This window comes from Manduca sexta, chromosome 27 (assembly GCF_014839805.1).
Source record: "Manduca sexta isolate Smith_Timp_Sample1 chromosome 27, JHU_Msex_v1.0, whole genome shotgun sequence".
NCBI classification, from domain to species: Eukaryota; Metazoa; Arthropoda; class Insecta; order Lepidoptera; family Sphingidae; genus Manduca; species Manduca sexta.
The window spans coordinates 19,625,832-19,644,687 of NC_051141.1; the positions used below are offsets into that span (position 1 = coordinate 19,625,832).

Sequence of the window (18,856 nt, forward strand, 5' to 3'; positions counted from 1 at the left end):
ACAAAATTAACAAAAAATTTAAAACTAAAACTCAGGATTTTTCGTGAAAATATTAGATATTAATGGATCATCCATTAATATTTAATACACGCAATGTCAGCAAAGATGAAGACGAGTGTGTGGTTTCATTTAGTAACGCAACGTCAAAGTGACTTTGTATATTGCGAGCAAAAACTCTAGTGATATTACAATAGAAGGCGCGCAGACGCATAAAGTTTATGATTAGCATCACCAGCCACATATAATCCACTCCTGAACATTTCCCCCGCCTAAACATGCACAGACGGACCTGTCAGTCCATAATTCTGTTATCATAATAATTGGTTTCAATGCCATTTACATATTTTTTTTTATTATGAGCATTTTTTTTATGCTATGTTGCATATTATGTATTTGAATGAATGAATTCCTCCTAGCCGAATTTCGGCCACTCCAGCCAATCTCAACGGAAATCAGCCAGGTTCGCAGGAGATATAATAGCGCACAAATGTGTGAATACAAAGGTGCTTTTTCTGTTCTTTTACTCTCATTTTCCGGTGAGTGGACAATCCGATAGTCCACTTCCCTCCGCGCGCGCGCACGGTGCGGTGACGTACTTACGCACTGATTATTAAAATTGTGCAAATTGCGTTTAGGGTTTGATTATCGGCTCGTGGGCTGTTTCTGGTTGTGTGGTGTTGTTCTGTGTACTACGGTCCGTAAGTTTTTGAGTGTTTTATTTCGGATTTTTGAAATAATTATCAAATTGTTTCATCGGTAAGTGCTTTTATTTTTATTTTTATTGTGAGGGTACTTGGCCCGTTGCCGTAAAGGTAATAAGTATTTCTATTCCGTGTATTTGCCATTTAACTTAGTATTTTTAATAGCGTTTAATTCAATTTAACATGCCAAATAATAACGACGACCCGCCTGATCGGGGTCCAAACCCTTTTCGTAAAAGCGGAATAATATCGAGATCGCCTTCTTCCGCAAAACCCAAGCGACTTTTTAGTGAAAATTCGCCGTCAATCAATGCTTCACCGGAAATAAATCGATCCGCATCTCAAAATACGGTTTCGCCTAGGTCCGACGATAACATTGAAAAAGAGGATAATTATTGCGATTTGGTTTCTGAGGCCGCAAATTATTTGTCCAAAATAAATGAACTCGTGAATGATCAGGGTTCACGTATGAACGTCGCGAATAAGTCTGCGATAATGGACTTTACTCAGCGCATCACAGCAATCGTTTCGGTGTTGGCCCTAAAGTCATCGTGCAACGAAACCAAGTTAGCCAATGCGCAACGGGAGCTAGAAGGTATCAAGACTTGTCCCCGTCCTACTCCACCCAAAGCGGACGGCAAAATGACCTACGCGAGTTCCGTTAAGCTCCGTCTGCCAAAACAAGCCCCGGCAATGGAGCCTCGCGCGCCTCTCCCGTGCGTAGTGGCTTACCCGACTAGCGAGCGGACAGCTGATCTCACGTCATCGTCTGCCACGAAACAGGCGCTGTTTAATGCAATTAAACCTAGCGACGACGGGTTTCAAATCGTAGGCGTTAAAAAAACCGCGAAAGCTGGCGTTGTACTTCGCGTTGCCAACGAACGTCAGATTCACAAACTCCAGTCGGTGGATGCATTAAAATCAGCTGGTTTACGTTTAGAGAAACCAAAAGGTCGACGTCCGCGAATTTTAATTAAAGATGTCCCATCCTCAATGGAAGACAAACCGTTTTTAACAGCTTTGTATCGGCAAAATATTAAGGATGAAATGCCAATTAAGGAGGACGATTTCATTAAATCCGTAAAAATCGTTCGGCGACGTAGTTTGGAACACGGACGTAAATGGATAGGCGTGGAAATTGATTCGGAAGTAAGAAAACATCTAGTTGCGACCAAAGACAAACTATTTATAGATTGGGCAACTTGCAGGATTATTGATGACGTCGAGATAGTCCGCTGCCTCAATTGCCAACAATACGGGCATGTGCATAAGTTCTGCACCATTAAAACACCAACTTGTGCCGTTTGTGCCGAGGCACATGAAACCAAGGCTTGTCCACATAAGGACAATCGTGATTTTAAGCCCGTATGCGCAACTTGCAAACGTTTTAAGAAACCCCACGACCATCGCTGTGGGTCTCAGGAATGTCCGTCATACAAACATAAATTAGAAACCCTCATTTTGTCAACTAATTATTAAATAAATTTAATATGGATAACTTTATTATCGGACAATTAAATCTCCACAACGATAGGGTGGCGACGTCGGAATTAGATACGTTAGTTCGGGATTATAAACTCGACGTTGTACTTGTACAGGAACAATATCAACACGCTCGATTGCGTAGCAGAGTCGTACAGCTTGATAGCAGCTCACGAGCTGGCATTTATGTAGCGAACTCTAATTTCACTGTAACTTCAGTGCGTAATCTCATGACGTCACACTGTGCAGTCGCGGAGGTTTCAAATCCGAGCTGTAAGGTTTTCATAGTGAGCTGTTACTTTCAATACTCGGACCCGGTAGGACCACATATACACCATCTCCGCCAGGTTTTACGATCACTTGCAGGTCGTAAAGTAATTATAGGCGCTGACGTTAATGCGTCATCTACTCTTTGGTATGGCAAATATCGATCCACCGATACCGATCGGCGTTGCGCCGTCGAAGATTTCATCGCAGAGATGAATCTTGGTATTCACAATACTCCCGATGCACCACCAACTTACTGTAGCCCTACGGGCGAGTCTTCTATTGACGTCACACTTTCTAGTGGAGACGTTCGACTAGATAGGTGGCGTGTCCTGCCGGATGCGTCATGTAGTGACCATCGCCTGATTGTGTACGAATTCTTGCCTAGATTGACACAAGGTTTTATTCATAACAACTATGATTTTAGATATAAAACTAAAGGGGCTAACTGGGACTTTTTTAGCTCTTTATTTGCTAGACATGCCAGAGATTTTACTCGCAATGATCTCTCACCTGAAACATGTGCTGAACTTATGTCGGCCACGTTCACATACTGTGCAGATGTTGCTATCGGTCGAGGTTCAATTACAAATACTCGTAGATGTGATTGGTGGAACGAAAATCTAGTCCACCTACGCCGAATTTTTCGTAGGGCGCGCAGGAGGTTTAATAGGCTTAAAAAGCGTTGTGTCACAGGTGACACTTTTACATCTGCTTTTAATGAACTTAAAATTGCCAGGTCGCACTATAGAGCAGCAGTACAAAAATCGAAAGGTAATTTATTGCGTAAAATCGCCGCGCGGTTAGATAAGGAGGGCCCGTGGTCTCCTTTATACCAAGAGTTTAAAGCAAATAGACCAATTAATTTATCTTACATCGATAATATTAAATTTAATAATAGCTATACGACTGGTATTGAGGAGACTACGGAAGCACTGTTGCATTCACTTATACCCGATGATATTATTAATGACAACAATTATCACAACCAAATTAGAATGTGGGCCGCGGAATTGCCAAACTCTCCAGTCTCAAACCTTGCGACATTAGATGAATTTATTGCCATTGTTGCATCTCTGCCGTTAAACAAAGCCTCCGGCGAGGATAAAGTGTCTAACAAGATGATTAAAGAAGCGTGTAAATCAGCCGGAGATTCGTTACTATCTGTCTTTAACCGATGTATTGCTGAAGGTATATTTCCGCGAATATGGCGCTCCGGTTTCATTCGAATAATACCTAAAAGTGGCGACAAGGCTCCCGATGATCCCAAGTCATATAGACCTATTACGTTGTTACCATCTTTAGGTAAACTTCTAGAACGCCTCATTGTCCCTCGTCTGCTACCGGGCGGACCAGTATTTCACAAAAATCAATTCGGATTTACCATAGGTAGGTCGACTACAGACGCGGCAATATCGGTTAGAAGAACAGTAAGTATATCGGAACATAAATATGTACTCGGTATCTTCTTAGACATCTCCGGTGCCTTCGACAATGCTTGGTGGCCTATGATACTTCTTAAGTTAAAAATACGAGGCTGCTATAGGAATATATATTCCCTAATTTACTCATACTTCTCGTACGGAACATCCAAACTGAAACTCGGCCACCATGCCGTGTCGAAGTCGCTGAGTATGGGATGTCCACAAGGCTCAGTTGTAGGTCCTTATTTATGGAATTTGAGCTTTGATGATTTTCTTTCAATTCCCTTACCTGTAGGATGCACTTTAACCGGATATGCGGATGACGGCCTTTTACTAATAGAATCTAATAGTAGATCGGGGCTTGAAAGTTTGGCGGATACGTGTTTACAATTAATATCTGAATGGGGTGAAAGAAATCGCCTTACATTCGCACCTCACAAAACGTTCCAACTGCTTTTAAAAGGTATATTAAAATCACCGCCGCGAATAAAATTTAATAATATTGTTGTAAAAAGGAAAGAATCGGTTTGTTATTTAGGTTTGATTTTAGAACGAAATTTTTCCTTTCTAGAGCATATAAAAACGTCGGGGAAAAATCAAAACGTAACTTTTACGCCTTGACAAGGATATCGACCTCTACGTGGGGACTGTCTTTCACTACGCTCAAAATCATCTATGGAGCGACTTACTTAGCTTGCATTACATACGGATCACCTGTATGGGCCGATAGGGCAACTATCGGTGCTGTGCGCAGGAAACTGCTCCAGAGTCAACGATTGGCGTTGATATTCTTGTGCAAGGCGTATAGAACTGTTAGTACAGAAGCTTTGCCTGTCCTCGCGGGTGTACTCCCTGTCGATTTGGAGGTACAGCGTCGCGCCGCTATGTATTACTCAACCAGAGAGGATATAAAAAGTTTCTTACGTCTCGCGAGCTCTTAAGAATCGATAGACTATTTAAAACGCACACTGATGTACACAACGAGTTATTAAATGAATGGCAATGTAGGTGGGACTCGTCTTCGAAAGGGCGTCATTTATATAAATACTTTCCGTACGTTCGCGATCGCCTAATTAAAACTTGACTAGAAATAGATTACTGTGTATCGCAATTTCTTACCGACCATGGTAATTTTAAGGGTAAACTGTTCTCATTTAGGCTGGTTGATTCTCCTGCGTGCCCATGCTCTACACCTGGTTACGAGGTTGAACAATCTGCTCATCACGTACTTTGGGAGTGTGGTCTCTGGCATGAAGAGCGCAACATCATGTTAAACAGTATGCAAATAACATCTGGGGTTGTATACTACATGGACCTTGTTGAGACTAGACGGAATTTCCGTGCTTTCCGGCGCTTTTGCCATGCCTATTGTAATCAAATCTAACAGCTCATGTGATAGGACCCTTTCATTTAATTTTATCCGTGGTGCTTTATAACTAGCTTATCTAGTTGTAAACGTCCCTATCCTTGAGGTTAAATCGCCTCCTTACATCATGATTTTGTCACCCGCATTGCTCTGGAGGGAAGTGGACAATTAATATTTCCAACTCCTCCCTATTTTTTCTATTTGATTAATTTCGTTGCGGGATAATGACATATTAGTTTTCCCTGAGACTCGCCGAGCTTCACTGCTCGGTGTCACAAAATGCGTGCCACTGCTGATCCTGGCTTACAGGAGTTGTAGTGGTGGGTGTGAGGGCGGGAAAGTCTATAAAAAAATCCGATAGGACTGGAGAGAGATCCGGTGCAGGACCAACGACTTTACGTGCACTGAGAAGCACGGGGGTATCACGCCGCCAACTTTCTGATTCTGAGCTGAGACCGAGCAATTTTTAAAATAGAAGAACTCAGTCTTTATTATTGGTGGTACGGATTCTGAACTCAGGTAGGTTCTCAGCGCTATAGCCGTACTCGTAATGCGCATGCACTACAACTACGCCACAAAGGCGGTCAAATTATGTACTTATATAATTGCTAAAGCATATAATTTTTATCTTCCACAGGCCTGCAGCCAATAATCGTTCCTGGGAATTCCGTAGGCGCAAGTCCACAATGCCTAAGTGTATAACGCGAAGATTTATGCAATGTTGTTGCAAGATCATTGCAGTAGCTTGTTTGCTGGCCATCATAAGCAGTTACATATACCTTTTTACACGTGCGTTTTTATTTATATAAGTCGATTACCGAAGATCTGTACATGAACATACGTCAGTCTCCATGAGGATGCATGGCTCACGTGGGGCTCACGCATCAACCTTAAAAAATAGAGCGTGATGTTTTGTTGACATCTGTGTATATGTCACTTCAATTAAAATTATGTAAAATTAATTTGTACTGGTTCTCACTAGTACTACTAAGTGCTACCTTTCTGTAATCGACTTATACTATTTTAATATGATGTTCACTCTGATTTTACCGGGAAAAAGTTTTCTTGGATAAAAATTTCGCTATTTCTTTTCTCGGGATAGGAAGTTACCAAGGTCCCGTCGAAGGAAGTCAAGGAAATAGTTTCGCTATATATTATCTCAGGATAGGAAATTCCCACTTCCCAGGATCTCGAATTATTTCCATAAAAAAATTAATCAAAATTCGTTGGGTAATTTTTTAATTTACACGTTCAAATAGACAGACGGATGCGGCGTAAGACAATTCCGTCATCCATGGTTGTTGAGTAACTTTAACCGTTTACGCAGCCCATGCTACGGAGGCTCTCAAAAGGAATCAATTTTCGCCGTTTCCGCGACATTTTTCATGAATACTCCGCTTCTATTAATCATAGCGTGATGTTATATGGCCTATAGCCTTCCTCGATAAACGGGCAATCCAACACTAAAAGAATTTTTCAATTCGAACCAGTAATTCCTGAGATAAGAGCGTTCAAACAAATAAACAACCACTTCAGCTTTATATAATTATATAGGGCATAGATGAAACATTATGGATTATATAGAAAATGTAATGTTTAAAACATATGGGGACTGCAACCTCATTTGGTAAATATGTATTGTGTTTAAAATCAGTCGCTTAAAATCTAACGTAATTTTATGTGTACTCTGAATTTAACGTAAAATTTTCTTTTTCCTTTGTCATTCCAAAAAAAGGTAAATCTAATAAGTATAAATAGCTTAATTAATAAATTAATATACTTAATAGAAATCCCAAATTTCAAGCAGTTTTTCGCAATGTTGTAGGCGAGAGGGCCGGAAGTCAAGTTAGTGATATTGTTGATTGATCAGATAAATATGAAACATCTAACATTCGTATTAATACTTTATAGTTGTAATAGATAGAAGCGAACAATTATAACTCCCAGCTCACAATTTTTTTGTAAATCTCATTGCTGGCTTAAGACAGATTACAATTTCCAAAGACTCCCCGCCTTTCAACATTTTATGTTACAAAATGCATTCCACTGCCGATCCTGATTTACAAGATTTCTAATGGAAGGTGTCAGAGCAATATAGGCCTTATTGACGTTACACGAGGACTGAATCTTGTGTTGATTATATTATCCTTACCTTTGACCCGAAGTTATGTATTGGCATTGTTTATAGCGAACGTCGATTATAATAATAAATAATTATTGTCTTTATAAATTTCCCTCCCTTGTTTCAGTTAAACGTTGAACGTCATATTAAATTTTATTTCCTCAAAGATTATTTAGTTATGCTGTGTATATAACAGCAATTTTCAATGCACGTTCCCAATCCAATTTTTCAATCTATCTCAAAAATGGACCAATCAAAATAACGTTTTTTTACATGATTGCAATTTTTTTATTTATTAAGGAAACGAAGAGACCAATTACATATAATCACATATAATCTTAATAAAAAGGTAACGCACAATCTAAAAGTTTCCAGATACATACTTGTATAACACATAAAAATGGCAGCGAAAACAAAAGAGGGAAATGTAATAAATACTAAACAATTAATATATTATAGAATTAAATGAAACGAGCTAGAATTATAAAATAATCGCTCAAGTAAATTACATTTTATTTTTATTGGTTCGTTTTTGGATCCAGATTAAAGATCGAGATTGGGATCGATTATTGAAAACGATCTTTTATTTAAATATTAAGTACTGTTACTAAGACATTTTTATATATTTTCCATGCACTTACTCGTGGTTGCTGCTCGATCGGCACTCATTCAGGCTTTGTCATTATCTATGTAAAGCCAACGGGATTTTATGGTATCTGAATTTATATTTTTCGAGATTAAGATCTTTCTTAATACTTTCTCCATTATTATTTCGCCCCGCCTCAAGACTTTATTATAACAAAAGTATCAATTAGCAGTTACACAGTCAGTTTGGCATCAGTTGATTATTGTTTGATATCAGTATTGTCGTATGTGAAGTGACGGTTAGAATATTAAAAGATTATAGTAGTTTATAGCGTGGCTCTCTTCGCAATTCAAGTCTTGGGACGAGGCAATGTATTTAATTGTAAATTGTGCATGCAAATATATAAGTGAATGTTAGGTTTAAGGCTTCTATTTTTCTCTTTCTCCATTCCTAAGTCGCTGTCATATTTGAAAAATAACATGTACATGCAAAAAAGTCTAATGTCTATTGCCAGTATCAAATTAATCAGATAATTATATCTTGCGAAATGCTACTTCCTTTTCTTTTAATTAAATCTATATATTAAAAATAAATCTCTATTTCCTTTTGTCATCGCATCACGCGTGAACGGATGGAACAATTTCGCTAATTCTTTTTTGTAGTGGTAATTATTGTCAAGGTTCTCATGAAAGAAAATTTAAGGAAGTTAAGCAAAACATTAGAAAATTAAAAAAAAAAATTAAGGAAAGTATTACANACACACACATCATCACGCATTTATCCCCGAAGGGGTATGCAGAGGTGCAACCAAGGCACCCACTTTTCGCCGAGTGTGTTCCGTCCCAGGATGTGATAGGGGGCGAGCCTATCGCCATTTCGGGCACGAAAGTATTAATTTTACATAATTGCCAGTTGTTTGAAAGAATTGTCAGGGATTGGCAGAATGCGCACGTATTTATAGTTACGGAATAACGTCTGTCGGATCAGCTAGTCGATATGCAATATATACATACCGCATTAATACTATTTCTACAAATATGATTTGAAAGAATTTCATAGATACATTTACATGTTTTAATCTAACTAGATGGACATTGGCTTTATATTACTGTAACTGCATTACCTGACCAACTATTTCCTTGACCATAATAGTCTTAAATATCTAGTGTGTTTATTTAGAGCATGAATTTTGCATGAATGTATTCATTGATGCCTAAAAATATTTGGTAGACTTTATGTCAATATATACGGTCATTTTGACTTATTGCCTACCGTAGCAATATTTCAGCGAATTTATAATTTATCCGGTGGTAAGTCTCTCACATGTGAGAGTCCGCCTGGGTAGGAACCACCGCAATGTCTATTTGCCGCTAAGCAGCAGTGTGTAGTCACTGTTGTGTTCCGGTTTGACATTGTAGCCAATGTAACTACTGGACATAATAAGACTTAACACCTCATGTCTCAGGATGGCGAGCGCAGTGGAATACCAAACTATACTTTATAATTCAAGGTTTTGGTATTTCTACTGTTTATGGGCGGTCGTATCGCTTACCATCAGGTGAACGGCAAGCTCATCTCGTCATTCAAAGCAATAAAAAAAGGTCGCGGGTTCAATCCCTGCACCGGCAAATGTGTGATCCAAAATATATTTTTTTGAAGGTGAAAGTCAATTATAGTTCTTATATTTAGACCCATATAATTTCAAATCAATATATAGAGCATGACTCCTTTATAATTTGAAACACATTGAGTAGTTTTTATCTATAATACTATAAATTGCACTGTTTATAATTTTAATTTTATTTATAATTTCATTAAATTATAATTTATGGTTTGAAAATCAGTCTGAAAGATATAGACTTTGATAATGAAATGAATATACCAAGATAGTTGATAAAATAATAATATAGAGCCATTCAAACGACTTACATTGTCAGTTCAGAAACATACATTTAAACAAAGGGATGACAAATGCCTTATTTTCCAGCTACAGATGAACATAAAATAATGCAGCAATTGGCAAATATGAGACATAGAATGCAATATTTGCAATCCCAATACAAAAATGAACAGAAAATAGTAAATTCTTTAAAGGTGAGGGCTATTAATGTTATATTTCAATGACTTCTATCATCGCCCAACTTCGCCATAGTTTCTTAGGTCTCAGGTCAACGTCTAAATACTGCTATTGGACCATTTCCAGATCCAATAATTTTTAAGATTTTCTATTTGACCGGGATCGGACCTACTATGTTGACGTCTCTTTAGTGAGGTAGACCAACAACTCGTCTGCCTTTCACGGCAAAGAAAACACTCTTCAAAACACAACAATCTTGCTTTTTGCAAGTCTCAGCTTCTCATAAAGCTGCCTGATGATTTAGTGCAATTAGTAACAGTTCATCACCATCTTCATTATTATCAGCCACGGCATTTCTTCTGCTCATCACAATACTAAAAGATTTCCATACCGACCATCAAGCCAGCATCCAACAACTTCTTCGACCTCTATCAGGTGGTCATTCAAGCTCCATCTATTCATCACCCCTCAAAATCACAGCAGATCAATGTGGATGAGTCGTTTTCAGGATGAGATCCATAGTCGGAACGACAGCGAGGCTAACTCGACCACTGAGAGCCCACAAGTTACGTCGCTGCTTAAAAACTTGACTGGTATGGTATTATTTTTTATTTCTTTTTTGTTTAAACTTCCAGCGAAATACCGGTACAACAATATAATTTTATATGTTTATATAATTTGATGACGCACTGTATTCCAACTGTTCTGCGAATTTATTAGGTAGTAGGTAGACATCTATGGCATGCAATAGATATTTTATAATATAATACAATGATTTATATGGTGCGTTAAGAAAAAAAATATTTTTTAGGACTGAAAAACAATACAAGTGTTCATTACACACCAACGCCGTTGCCTGGTGAGTTATCAAAATGCATGCTCTTAGAGGTTTTTTAATATGCTAGGATATTTATAAAATTGTAGTTACTTTTATATTTGTAATTTTTGGAGTATATTAATTTTGTATGTGTGACTGACAAAGCAACGCGACTACTTTATATTATGTGTTGTATTGATAAGATTTTTTAGTTGACGCTGCGAGCCGCTATTACGCATTTGTAGTTAATTTCTGTCTATCAAAATTCTTAAAAAAACACTAAACAGTTTACTTATAAATTTATTTTGTGGTTCCTGATCAATATGCGTATTTTATGCATATAATTCTTTGACGAGTACAAAGTTTAGTTACTTCCTGCTATAAAAAGTAGAAAATGTACTATCATGCGAATGACTTTAATATTATTTTCAGTTATTTTAACATTATCTTAAACTACTTAGAGTTGCTTATAGTATGAAAGGCAGCCCCGCCTGCCGCTAAATCAACTTTCTGCTGAGCCATAATGGACGTAGTTTCATAGTAAATATACAGAGGGCGAATGACGCTTTGCGATTTTTTTTTATCTGTGCTAGTCTATTTTATTAGAAACGTGTGCATATTATCGTGTAGCAGATGCTTGAGCGACTGCATGTTTTAAAATGTTTAAGGTTGATCGGACACCACGTCTATATATCAGCCAAGAATACCGGTACATTATAGAGGGTCATTTTGATATTGCGTTACTAAATGTAGTCACATACCTAACTTCTTGTAAATAGCACTTTACAATCAGTTACTCGAACCGTAGGCGTAAAATAAAATTGTAAGTTTCTAACAAAATATATATTATGGAAAAGTCATTTTAATTTTACATGGCTTTTAATGGCATGCCACTACTGCTGCTCTACAAGAATTCGTTGCAGCGATAACATCAAACTTTTACTCAGAAATACGCTCAGGCACATGATATATTCGCACTGAACAACAAAATGAATAAAAACTCAGAAAAGAAAACCGGATTTTTTGTGGACATATTCGTTATAGTCGGATTTTTGGCACAACGTTAGCAAAGGTAAAGAGGAGTATGTGGTTCCATTTATTGACGCAATGTCAAAATCACCCTGCACAAGAACAAGTGTCACATATCCGATCCAGCCAAACATTGAAATAATAAGATCACGGTTCGATATCCGCGTTTACTCACTGTCTAGGAAACTAGGCGGTTTTTCTTTTTCACGTATTACTGGATCCGCTGATGACTTCGATTACTCTGCCATGCTTACACGTACTGACATGTTGTTATACCATAAATATTCTTCATTACAGATTACGAATTGACATCCAAAGGAACAATTGTCAACGGGGCTCACGTAAAACATTATGTAAGTCTAAATGACTTCAATGGCATTTACACTTCTAACGAGAAATATTACAAACCGGCATTTTACATAAAATCAAATAGAGATGTAGCCAATGTCGTTGTCGGAATTCCTAGTATCAAACGGGAAAAGGATAACTACCTGCCTACCACCTTGAAGGTAATTTAGACATCCTTACGATGAAGCACGTTGTTAATGCTGAAAGCCTCGGATTCCAAGTCGTAAACCAAAAAAATTGCCTGGTATTGGAATTCGCATCGTGAGACGGAAGAAAGTTTAGCAGCAGTACAGTAGAAGTACCTTTGCCAGCCCCATGGGGGATGAAGCTATGAGCTTTGTTATGCATATTAAATTGATCCAATCAATGGTGCTCGTGAGGCTACATACGAAATAATATTTTTTTGTTTTTATTTTTAATAGCTAACAAGCATCCAGGTTTAATCTAATTTTAAGTTATCTGCGCTGCCTTTAACAACAGGAGAATCTTGCATGCACTGCTAAAAAAAGTAATAATGATTTTCGCTGGTTTTCAACGAACACTTGTTCTACCTCTATCGAGCAGCGCCATTCTTGCTGACAAATATGTCAATAATGAGGCTTCAGCTTATTAAAACTCTTATTATTTTTGTTTTTATTCTTTCTTGCCTGTCAGAGTTTAGATGGCATTTTTTTGTAACCTCTTAAACTATATTAGTTTTTCAATTTCTGTTTGATTTCTGTTGACATTCATTTCGCTTTTTTTTACACATATACTTCATATTATTTACAATTACTTATAGTTAAATATTATATTTGGTGACGGGTATGTACCTGCTCCGTAGTTTGGGGGCAGTTATAGAATTCCACCACGGCATAACCTGCCTATTGTAATAGGCGAATAACTTAGGTATTAGGGGATGCTCAATGCTGGATCCAACGACGATATCCATCAGTTGATATAGATCAGTTTATTAGATTGATTTATCTTAGGGGCCTTTCCAGTATTACGTAACGCAATTTGGGGGGGGGGGGGTCTTGTAAAACGTTACGATGCGTAACAGGCGCGGGAGGGGTGTCTCGTATAAAGCGTTATGTAACATTGTTTTTTTTATTTTAAAACAATAACAAAGATTTTTTAGCGATTTTCCGGTATTTTGCGTAAAATAATTGTGAATATTCCAAAAAAATGTCACTTTAGAGTTACATAACTTTGGGGGGGGGGGGGGTTGCGTACAGGAAAACGTTACGGCGCGTTACATGGGGGGGGGGGGGGTCAAAGATCTTCAAAAATTGCGTTACGTCATACTTGAACGGCCCCTTACAGTAACGCGTGGAAAGGGGATAATTTATCAGAATCAGAGAATAGAAGATCACAATCACCGGTCTGTAATATTTCATTAGTTAAATGCTGTTTGTAAAAGGTGTGGTTAGATATCGATGTTTTAATTTAATTAGAATACACCTTACCACACCATTTTAAAATGTTCGGATAAGATCCAAAATTCAAAATGATTTTAATCCGACATTTCCCAACAAGGACACGTTTGGAATGACTATATTGTAATGTACTAGAATTAAGTACCTGGTTCTAGGGTTAGATAAAAATAGGTGTAGTTTTTTTATCAATTCATGCCATATAGACATTCTACACGCGGCAATAATGCCGATGATGTCGTTGGATATTAGAGATGCTATACGTCTCCCGGTTTCCGCCGGCTTGCTCCGAACTTTTTGTATGTCACAAGAAATCAGTCGTTATCATAATAATATAAACAAGGATGGTGTGAAACATAATTAGATGATATATAACAAGAAATCTCATAATTCTTATTAATTAATTTGCACGTCAAGATAATAAATCTAGATCGAAAGAACTTGCAATTTCAAAAGTCAAGAACAGAAAAGAAACCATCCAAACTTGTTATCTTAAAATTACTTAGTCTGGCCATAAATACTGTTACACTTAATTATAAAAAAATATTACATTTGAATTTCGAATCTGTCATTTTTATACGATTGTTCATTGTGTTTTCTCATTTTGGCGCCAATACATTGTAAAATATTTTGCGATATTAAAATGGTGTGGGGTGATAAAGAGAACCGAATCGCTGTGATAGCATTACACAAAGTAGGTATGGAGCCAAATGCAATTTTTAAAACTCTCCATACACTTGGTATTAGTAAAATGTTTGTGTACCGGGCTATTAATAGGTACAATGAGACCTCCTCTGTTTGTGACAGAAAAAGATCTGGCCGTCCACGTAGTGTTCGTACGAAAAAGGTGGTCAAAGCAGTAAGGGAAAGAATTCGAAGAAATCCTGTCCGAAAGCAAAAGATTTTATCTCGGGAAATGAAGATAGCACCTAGAACCATGTCGCGTATTTTAAAAGATGACTTAGGACTTGCAGCCTATAAGAGACGCACTGGCCATTTCTTAACTGATAATTTAAAGAAGAATAGGGTGGTAAAATCGAAACAACTACTGAAGCGGTACGCAAAGGGAGGTCACAGAAAAATTTTGTTTACGGATGAGAAAATTTTTACAATTGAGCAACATTTTAACAAACAAAATGACCGTATTTATGCTCAAAGCTCTAAGGAAGCTTCCCAATTAGTCGACAGAGTGCAACGTGGACATTATCCGACTTCAGTGATGGTTTGGTGGGGTGTTAGCTATGAAGGAGTGACTGAGCCATATTTTTGTGAAAAAGGTATCAAAACATCGGCACAAGTGTATCAAGATACCATTCTTGAGAAGGTAGTTAAGCCCCTTAACATCACCATGTTCAATAACCAAGTATGGTCCTTCCAGCAAGACTCGGCGCCGGGTCATAAAGCTCGGTCCACGCAGTCTTGGTTGGAATCGAACGTTTCGGACTTCATCAGAGCTGAAGACTGGCCGTCGTCTAGTCCCGATCTTAATCCGCTGGATTATGATTTGTGGTCAGTTTTAGAGAGTACAGCTTGCTCTAAACGCCATGATAATTTGGAGTCCCTAAAACAATCTATACGATTGGCAGTGAAGAATTTTCCCATGGAAAGAGTGCGTGCTTCTATTGATAACTGGCCTCATCGTTTAAAGGACTGTATTGCAGCCAATGGAGACCACTTCGAATAAGCTTTTTATATTTTTTAATTGTTTTATATTTATGTATTAAACTGACACACTGTAAAAGTAATAAATGTTATTTGCAGTTAACAATTTTCTTTTTTCTTTATTACAATATTTATGGCAAGACTAGGTATATTGCCATATTGTAAACAGAAAGTAATTCCATTATATTTTTATTGTTAGCTGAGTTACTCTGTACTGAAAACCGATTTCTCTCATCATGATATCCTAGCTAATCATTTAACAGAAATCAAACTGCACCTCGTTACTCCCTGTAGTGTAAAACCTTTCCATCTAAACTCCTTGACAGGCCAGGGGGCCCCACACATCCTGAAAGTTTTCGTCCAAACCTCCTCAGTTCTTAGTGGAGGGACTGAGTGAAGAGGAATACAGAAATACTCTGATTATGATATTTATTGGAGAAGTGGACTTTGACTACGTGTTGGAAGTGTCGATGATGCTCGAGAGGAAGTAAGTATTTGATAGTGTATTTATTTTGTAGTCTGTAGAATATATTTGAGTGACCCTTATCTGCCTATAATCTGAAATTATGTTCAGTAATTGGCAAGGCTCTTCTACGTGGGAATTTGCGCGAAATAGGAAAATGTCTGAAGGTTTTTTATGTAAGTATACGTTGGCTGTTATCCTGATGGATACAATATATTTCTACCAGCCCCTCTCGCACAAAAGTAACCACTTAAACACTACAAGCATAGACACTTAAATCCTGTTCCGTCATTATCTATAGTTTTAAGTCTTCTACCATCTAAAGCTTGTTTTCAGCTTCTACAAAGAAATGAAAGACGGTCTCATCGAAGTTTTGTCTCCGGAGAAGAATTTCTATCCGGACATGGACAAACTTCCAGTGACATTGGGCGACCCACCATCGCGAGTACAGTGGCGCTCGAAGCAAAACTTGGATGCACTGTTCTTGATGTCTGTCGCCAGATTCAGGGGTCTCCACTACCTGATGATGGAGGACGACGTCGTAGCGAAACCCAATTATATGCAAGTACGTTCTTCCGTATTGTTTCCGTCTGCCATGCGAATTTTCGCACTTAACAGCGATTTGTACTTATGCAGATTCAGTTGAATTTGGCGCCGCGAAAGCAACAAATGATATTGTCAAAATTTTATCGATTTTTTTACAAAGTTGCAGTGTGCCTTGTCTGTTTAGTCATTTGGTAGTTGAATTTTGTGGCTATATAAACATTTTTTTTCTTTTTTAATTAGCTATCTGATGATAAATATAGAAAACTAAGTTTCCCTTAATTTAGAAATTAAACCTAGAGACCGCACGGTTCTCGGTCTGCATGCGCTTTAGGCAGGGTATAAATACTAAGCTGCCCATAGATTTGTTTTTTGGATTCGAACAAGTAATACTTCCCCATAGATTTGTTTTCGTTGAACGACTAAAAACTAATGTTTTATGTTCCGAACACACAATATATGCGATTATAATTAAACCCTTTATCGTATCTCGAAACATTAATGAAGTTTTATGGTAATTCGCAAATAAACTATAATGTTTTACAATTACAAATGGAAATTGGAATCATAATGGTACTATATTTTTTTAGATGTATGTCGGTTACATAATTTAACATGCATGGACTGGCATAGGCATTATCCTGTGCTAATTATAGCACATGCCCTTTATAGTCTAAATAAATAAATAGGAAAACGCGATAACAATTTTTAGATCGATTGAAAATATACCAATCATAATAATGCAAGCAATGTGATCAAACTTGTTTCTTAGATATATCAGTAAAGTACATATTTTCTATTTGTTGTGGTTTGTTCCTAGTGTGTGATTGGTTCCTAGATATATCAGTAAAGTACATATTTTCTATTTGTTGTCAAAGACGATACGTCAGATCAGTAACGCAACTATAATTCCACAGAGTTCGTTCATTGATTAGGATTGCCTTACGGATAATCAAGTGCCCGTATATAGCTGTGAAATTTTGATAATTGGTCAAATGTACATTAAACCTTACCCGAATTCATTTCATAGCTTCTAGTTCATAAATATTTGTGGCAATAGTTTTTAAATACGTAAATTATCTAATCGTTAGAATATTGTAAAAATACGCGGTTGTTGGCTCCTACATCAAACGTGTTAAAAACAGTTTAAAAATTGGTAAAGTATTAGCTAGATTCTGCCGATTCCATACAAATTGTAAATATTGCAGAATTACAGATCGACGACAATAATACAATGTGTATTAAAGAGCACATTTATTTAAACTTCGGAAGTAATTGGTGTTTGTTCCAAAAGTTTTGCATAGTAATCAGGTCCACTAGTTTTTTTTAATGGGAATAAAATGTAGTTTACGGTAACATGTTACTAGGCATGCCACCATTGGCTTATCTAGCCGCCAATCAGCACCCATCTTGCCCTTCGTCATACATGAATAAAATAGGCAAACTTTAGCCTTTAAATAAATGGACGAGACGAAGTGGTGAGACACATTACTCAAACGCGCTTTGTCAGAACCACGTACAAATATCACGTTGCTCGCAAGGGCGAACATTAAGAATGTCAAAATATATGCTTGTTACACCATTCCCTGAACGATGTCAGGAACATTTGCTTTCACTCATCAACAAAGCTATTCCCATCTAACACTGTTTGGTTTGCAGGACATTGTGGGTTTCATCACTTCCTCGACGGCATCTCATCCTGACTGGGTCCTCATCGACTTTTCTCCGATTGGCGGTATTGGAAAAATGTTTAAAACAACTGATCTGGCTCACTTTACCGCCTATCTCGAACTGTTCTTCTACAATATGCCTCTTGACTGGCTTGTCGATAGCTACATCGCCAACAGGGCTTGTGGCATCGACAAAATTTCCGTAAGTAGCATTTATTGTATTGATATTATAAGTTCAACGCAACTGGTTTACATGGTCCTCATTTGATTACTACTTAATTAGAAATAATGATCGTCATCAATGTGATTTTTGTATTTGGTGGTCTAGAATATCTTGTACTTTATAATTCTGACTGCAAAATCTAATGGTGTGTTTGTGATGGTAACTATATGCTTGTCTAATAGACCGGTGATGGTGTTTTGTTATAGCCCCCTAACAGTATGACTCACAAATTTAACATCCAAAACCAAGCACAATGTTTGTGGTCTTAACGTCAAGTACTCATTTACAAATAAATACATTAGGTAAGATTTTTCTGACTGGAAAACAGTGTTTGGGCACTCGTTATCGCTATTAGACACTAGTATTTAACTAGAACTTATATACTGTTGTCTGTTACTGTTATAATAGCTTTATTTACCAATATACCACATCTAATATTTTATTTGCAGAAGGACTGTGTCGATAAGAAAGCGAAGATCCGTATTCAATATAAGTCTTCGCTGTTCCAACATATTGGATTACACTCATCACTCAAAGGCAAACTACAAAAAGTTAAGGTAAGTGTATTTATAAGATATGCCATATTTCATTTCTCATAGCTGCTACTCATAGCCCGATTTACTGTAAGTACAACGGTGGTTTCGGTTACAAATTAGCCTAT

At 37.4% G+C, this 18,856-nt stretch overlaps 1 protein-coding gene across 1 annotated transcript in view; it reads left to right on the forward strand.

The window, feature by feature from the left end:
• The window catches only part of LOC115441432, a 180,028-nt gene that overhangs the window by 154,156 nt on the left and 7,016 nt on the right, over window positions 1-18,856 (forward strand). The window contains exons 39-47 of the mRNA XM_037443744.1: window positions 5,878-6,029; window positions 9,936-10,042; window positions 10,534-10,618; window positions 10,837-10,884; window positions 12,169-12,380; window positions 15,671-15,783; window positions 16,096-16,324; window positions 17,962-18,174; window positions 18,645-18,752. Coding sequence (XP_037299641.1) covers window positions 5,878-6,029; window positions 9,936-10,042; window positions 10,534-10,618; window positions 10,837-10,884; window positions 12,169-12,380; window positions 15,671-15,783; window positions 16,096-16,324; window positions 17,962-18,174; window positions 18,645-18,752 — 1,267 coding nt within the window. The remainder of the gene's footprint in view (window positions 1-5,877; window positions 6,030-9,935; window positions 10,043-10,533; window positions 10,619-10,836; window positions 10,885-12,168; window positions 12,381-15,670; window positions 15,784-16,095; window positions 16,325-17,961; window positions 18,175-18,644; window positions 18,753-18,856) is intronic.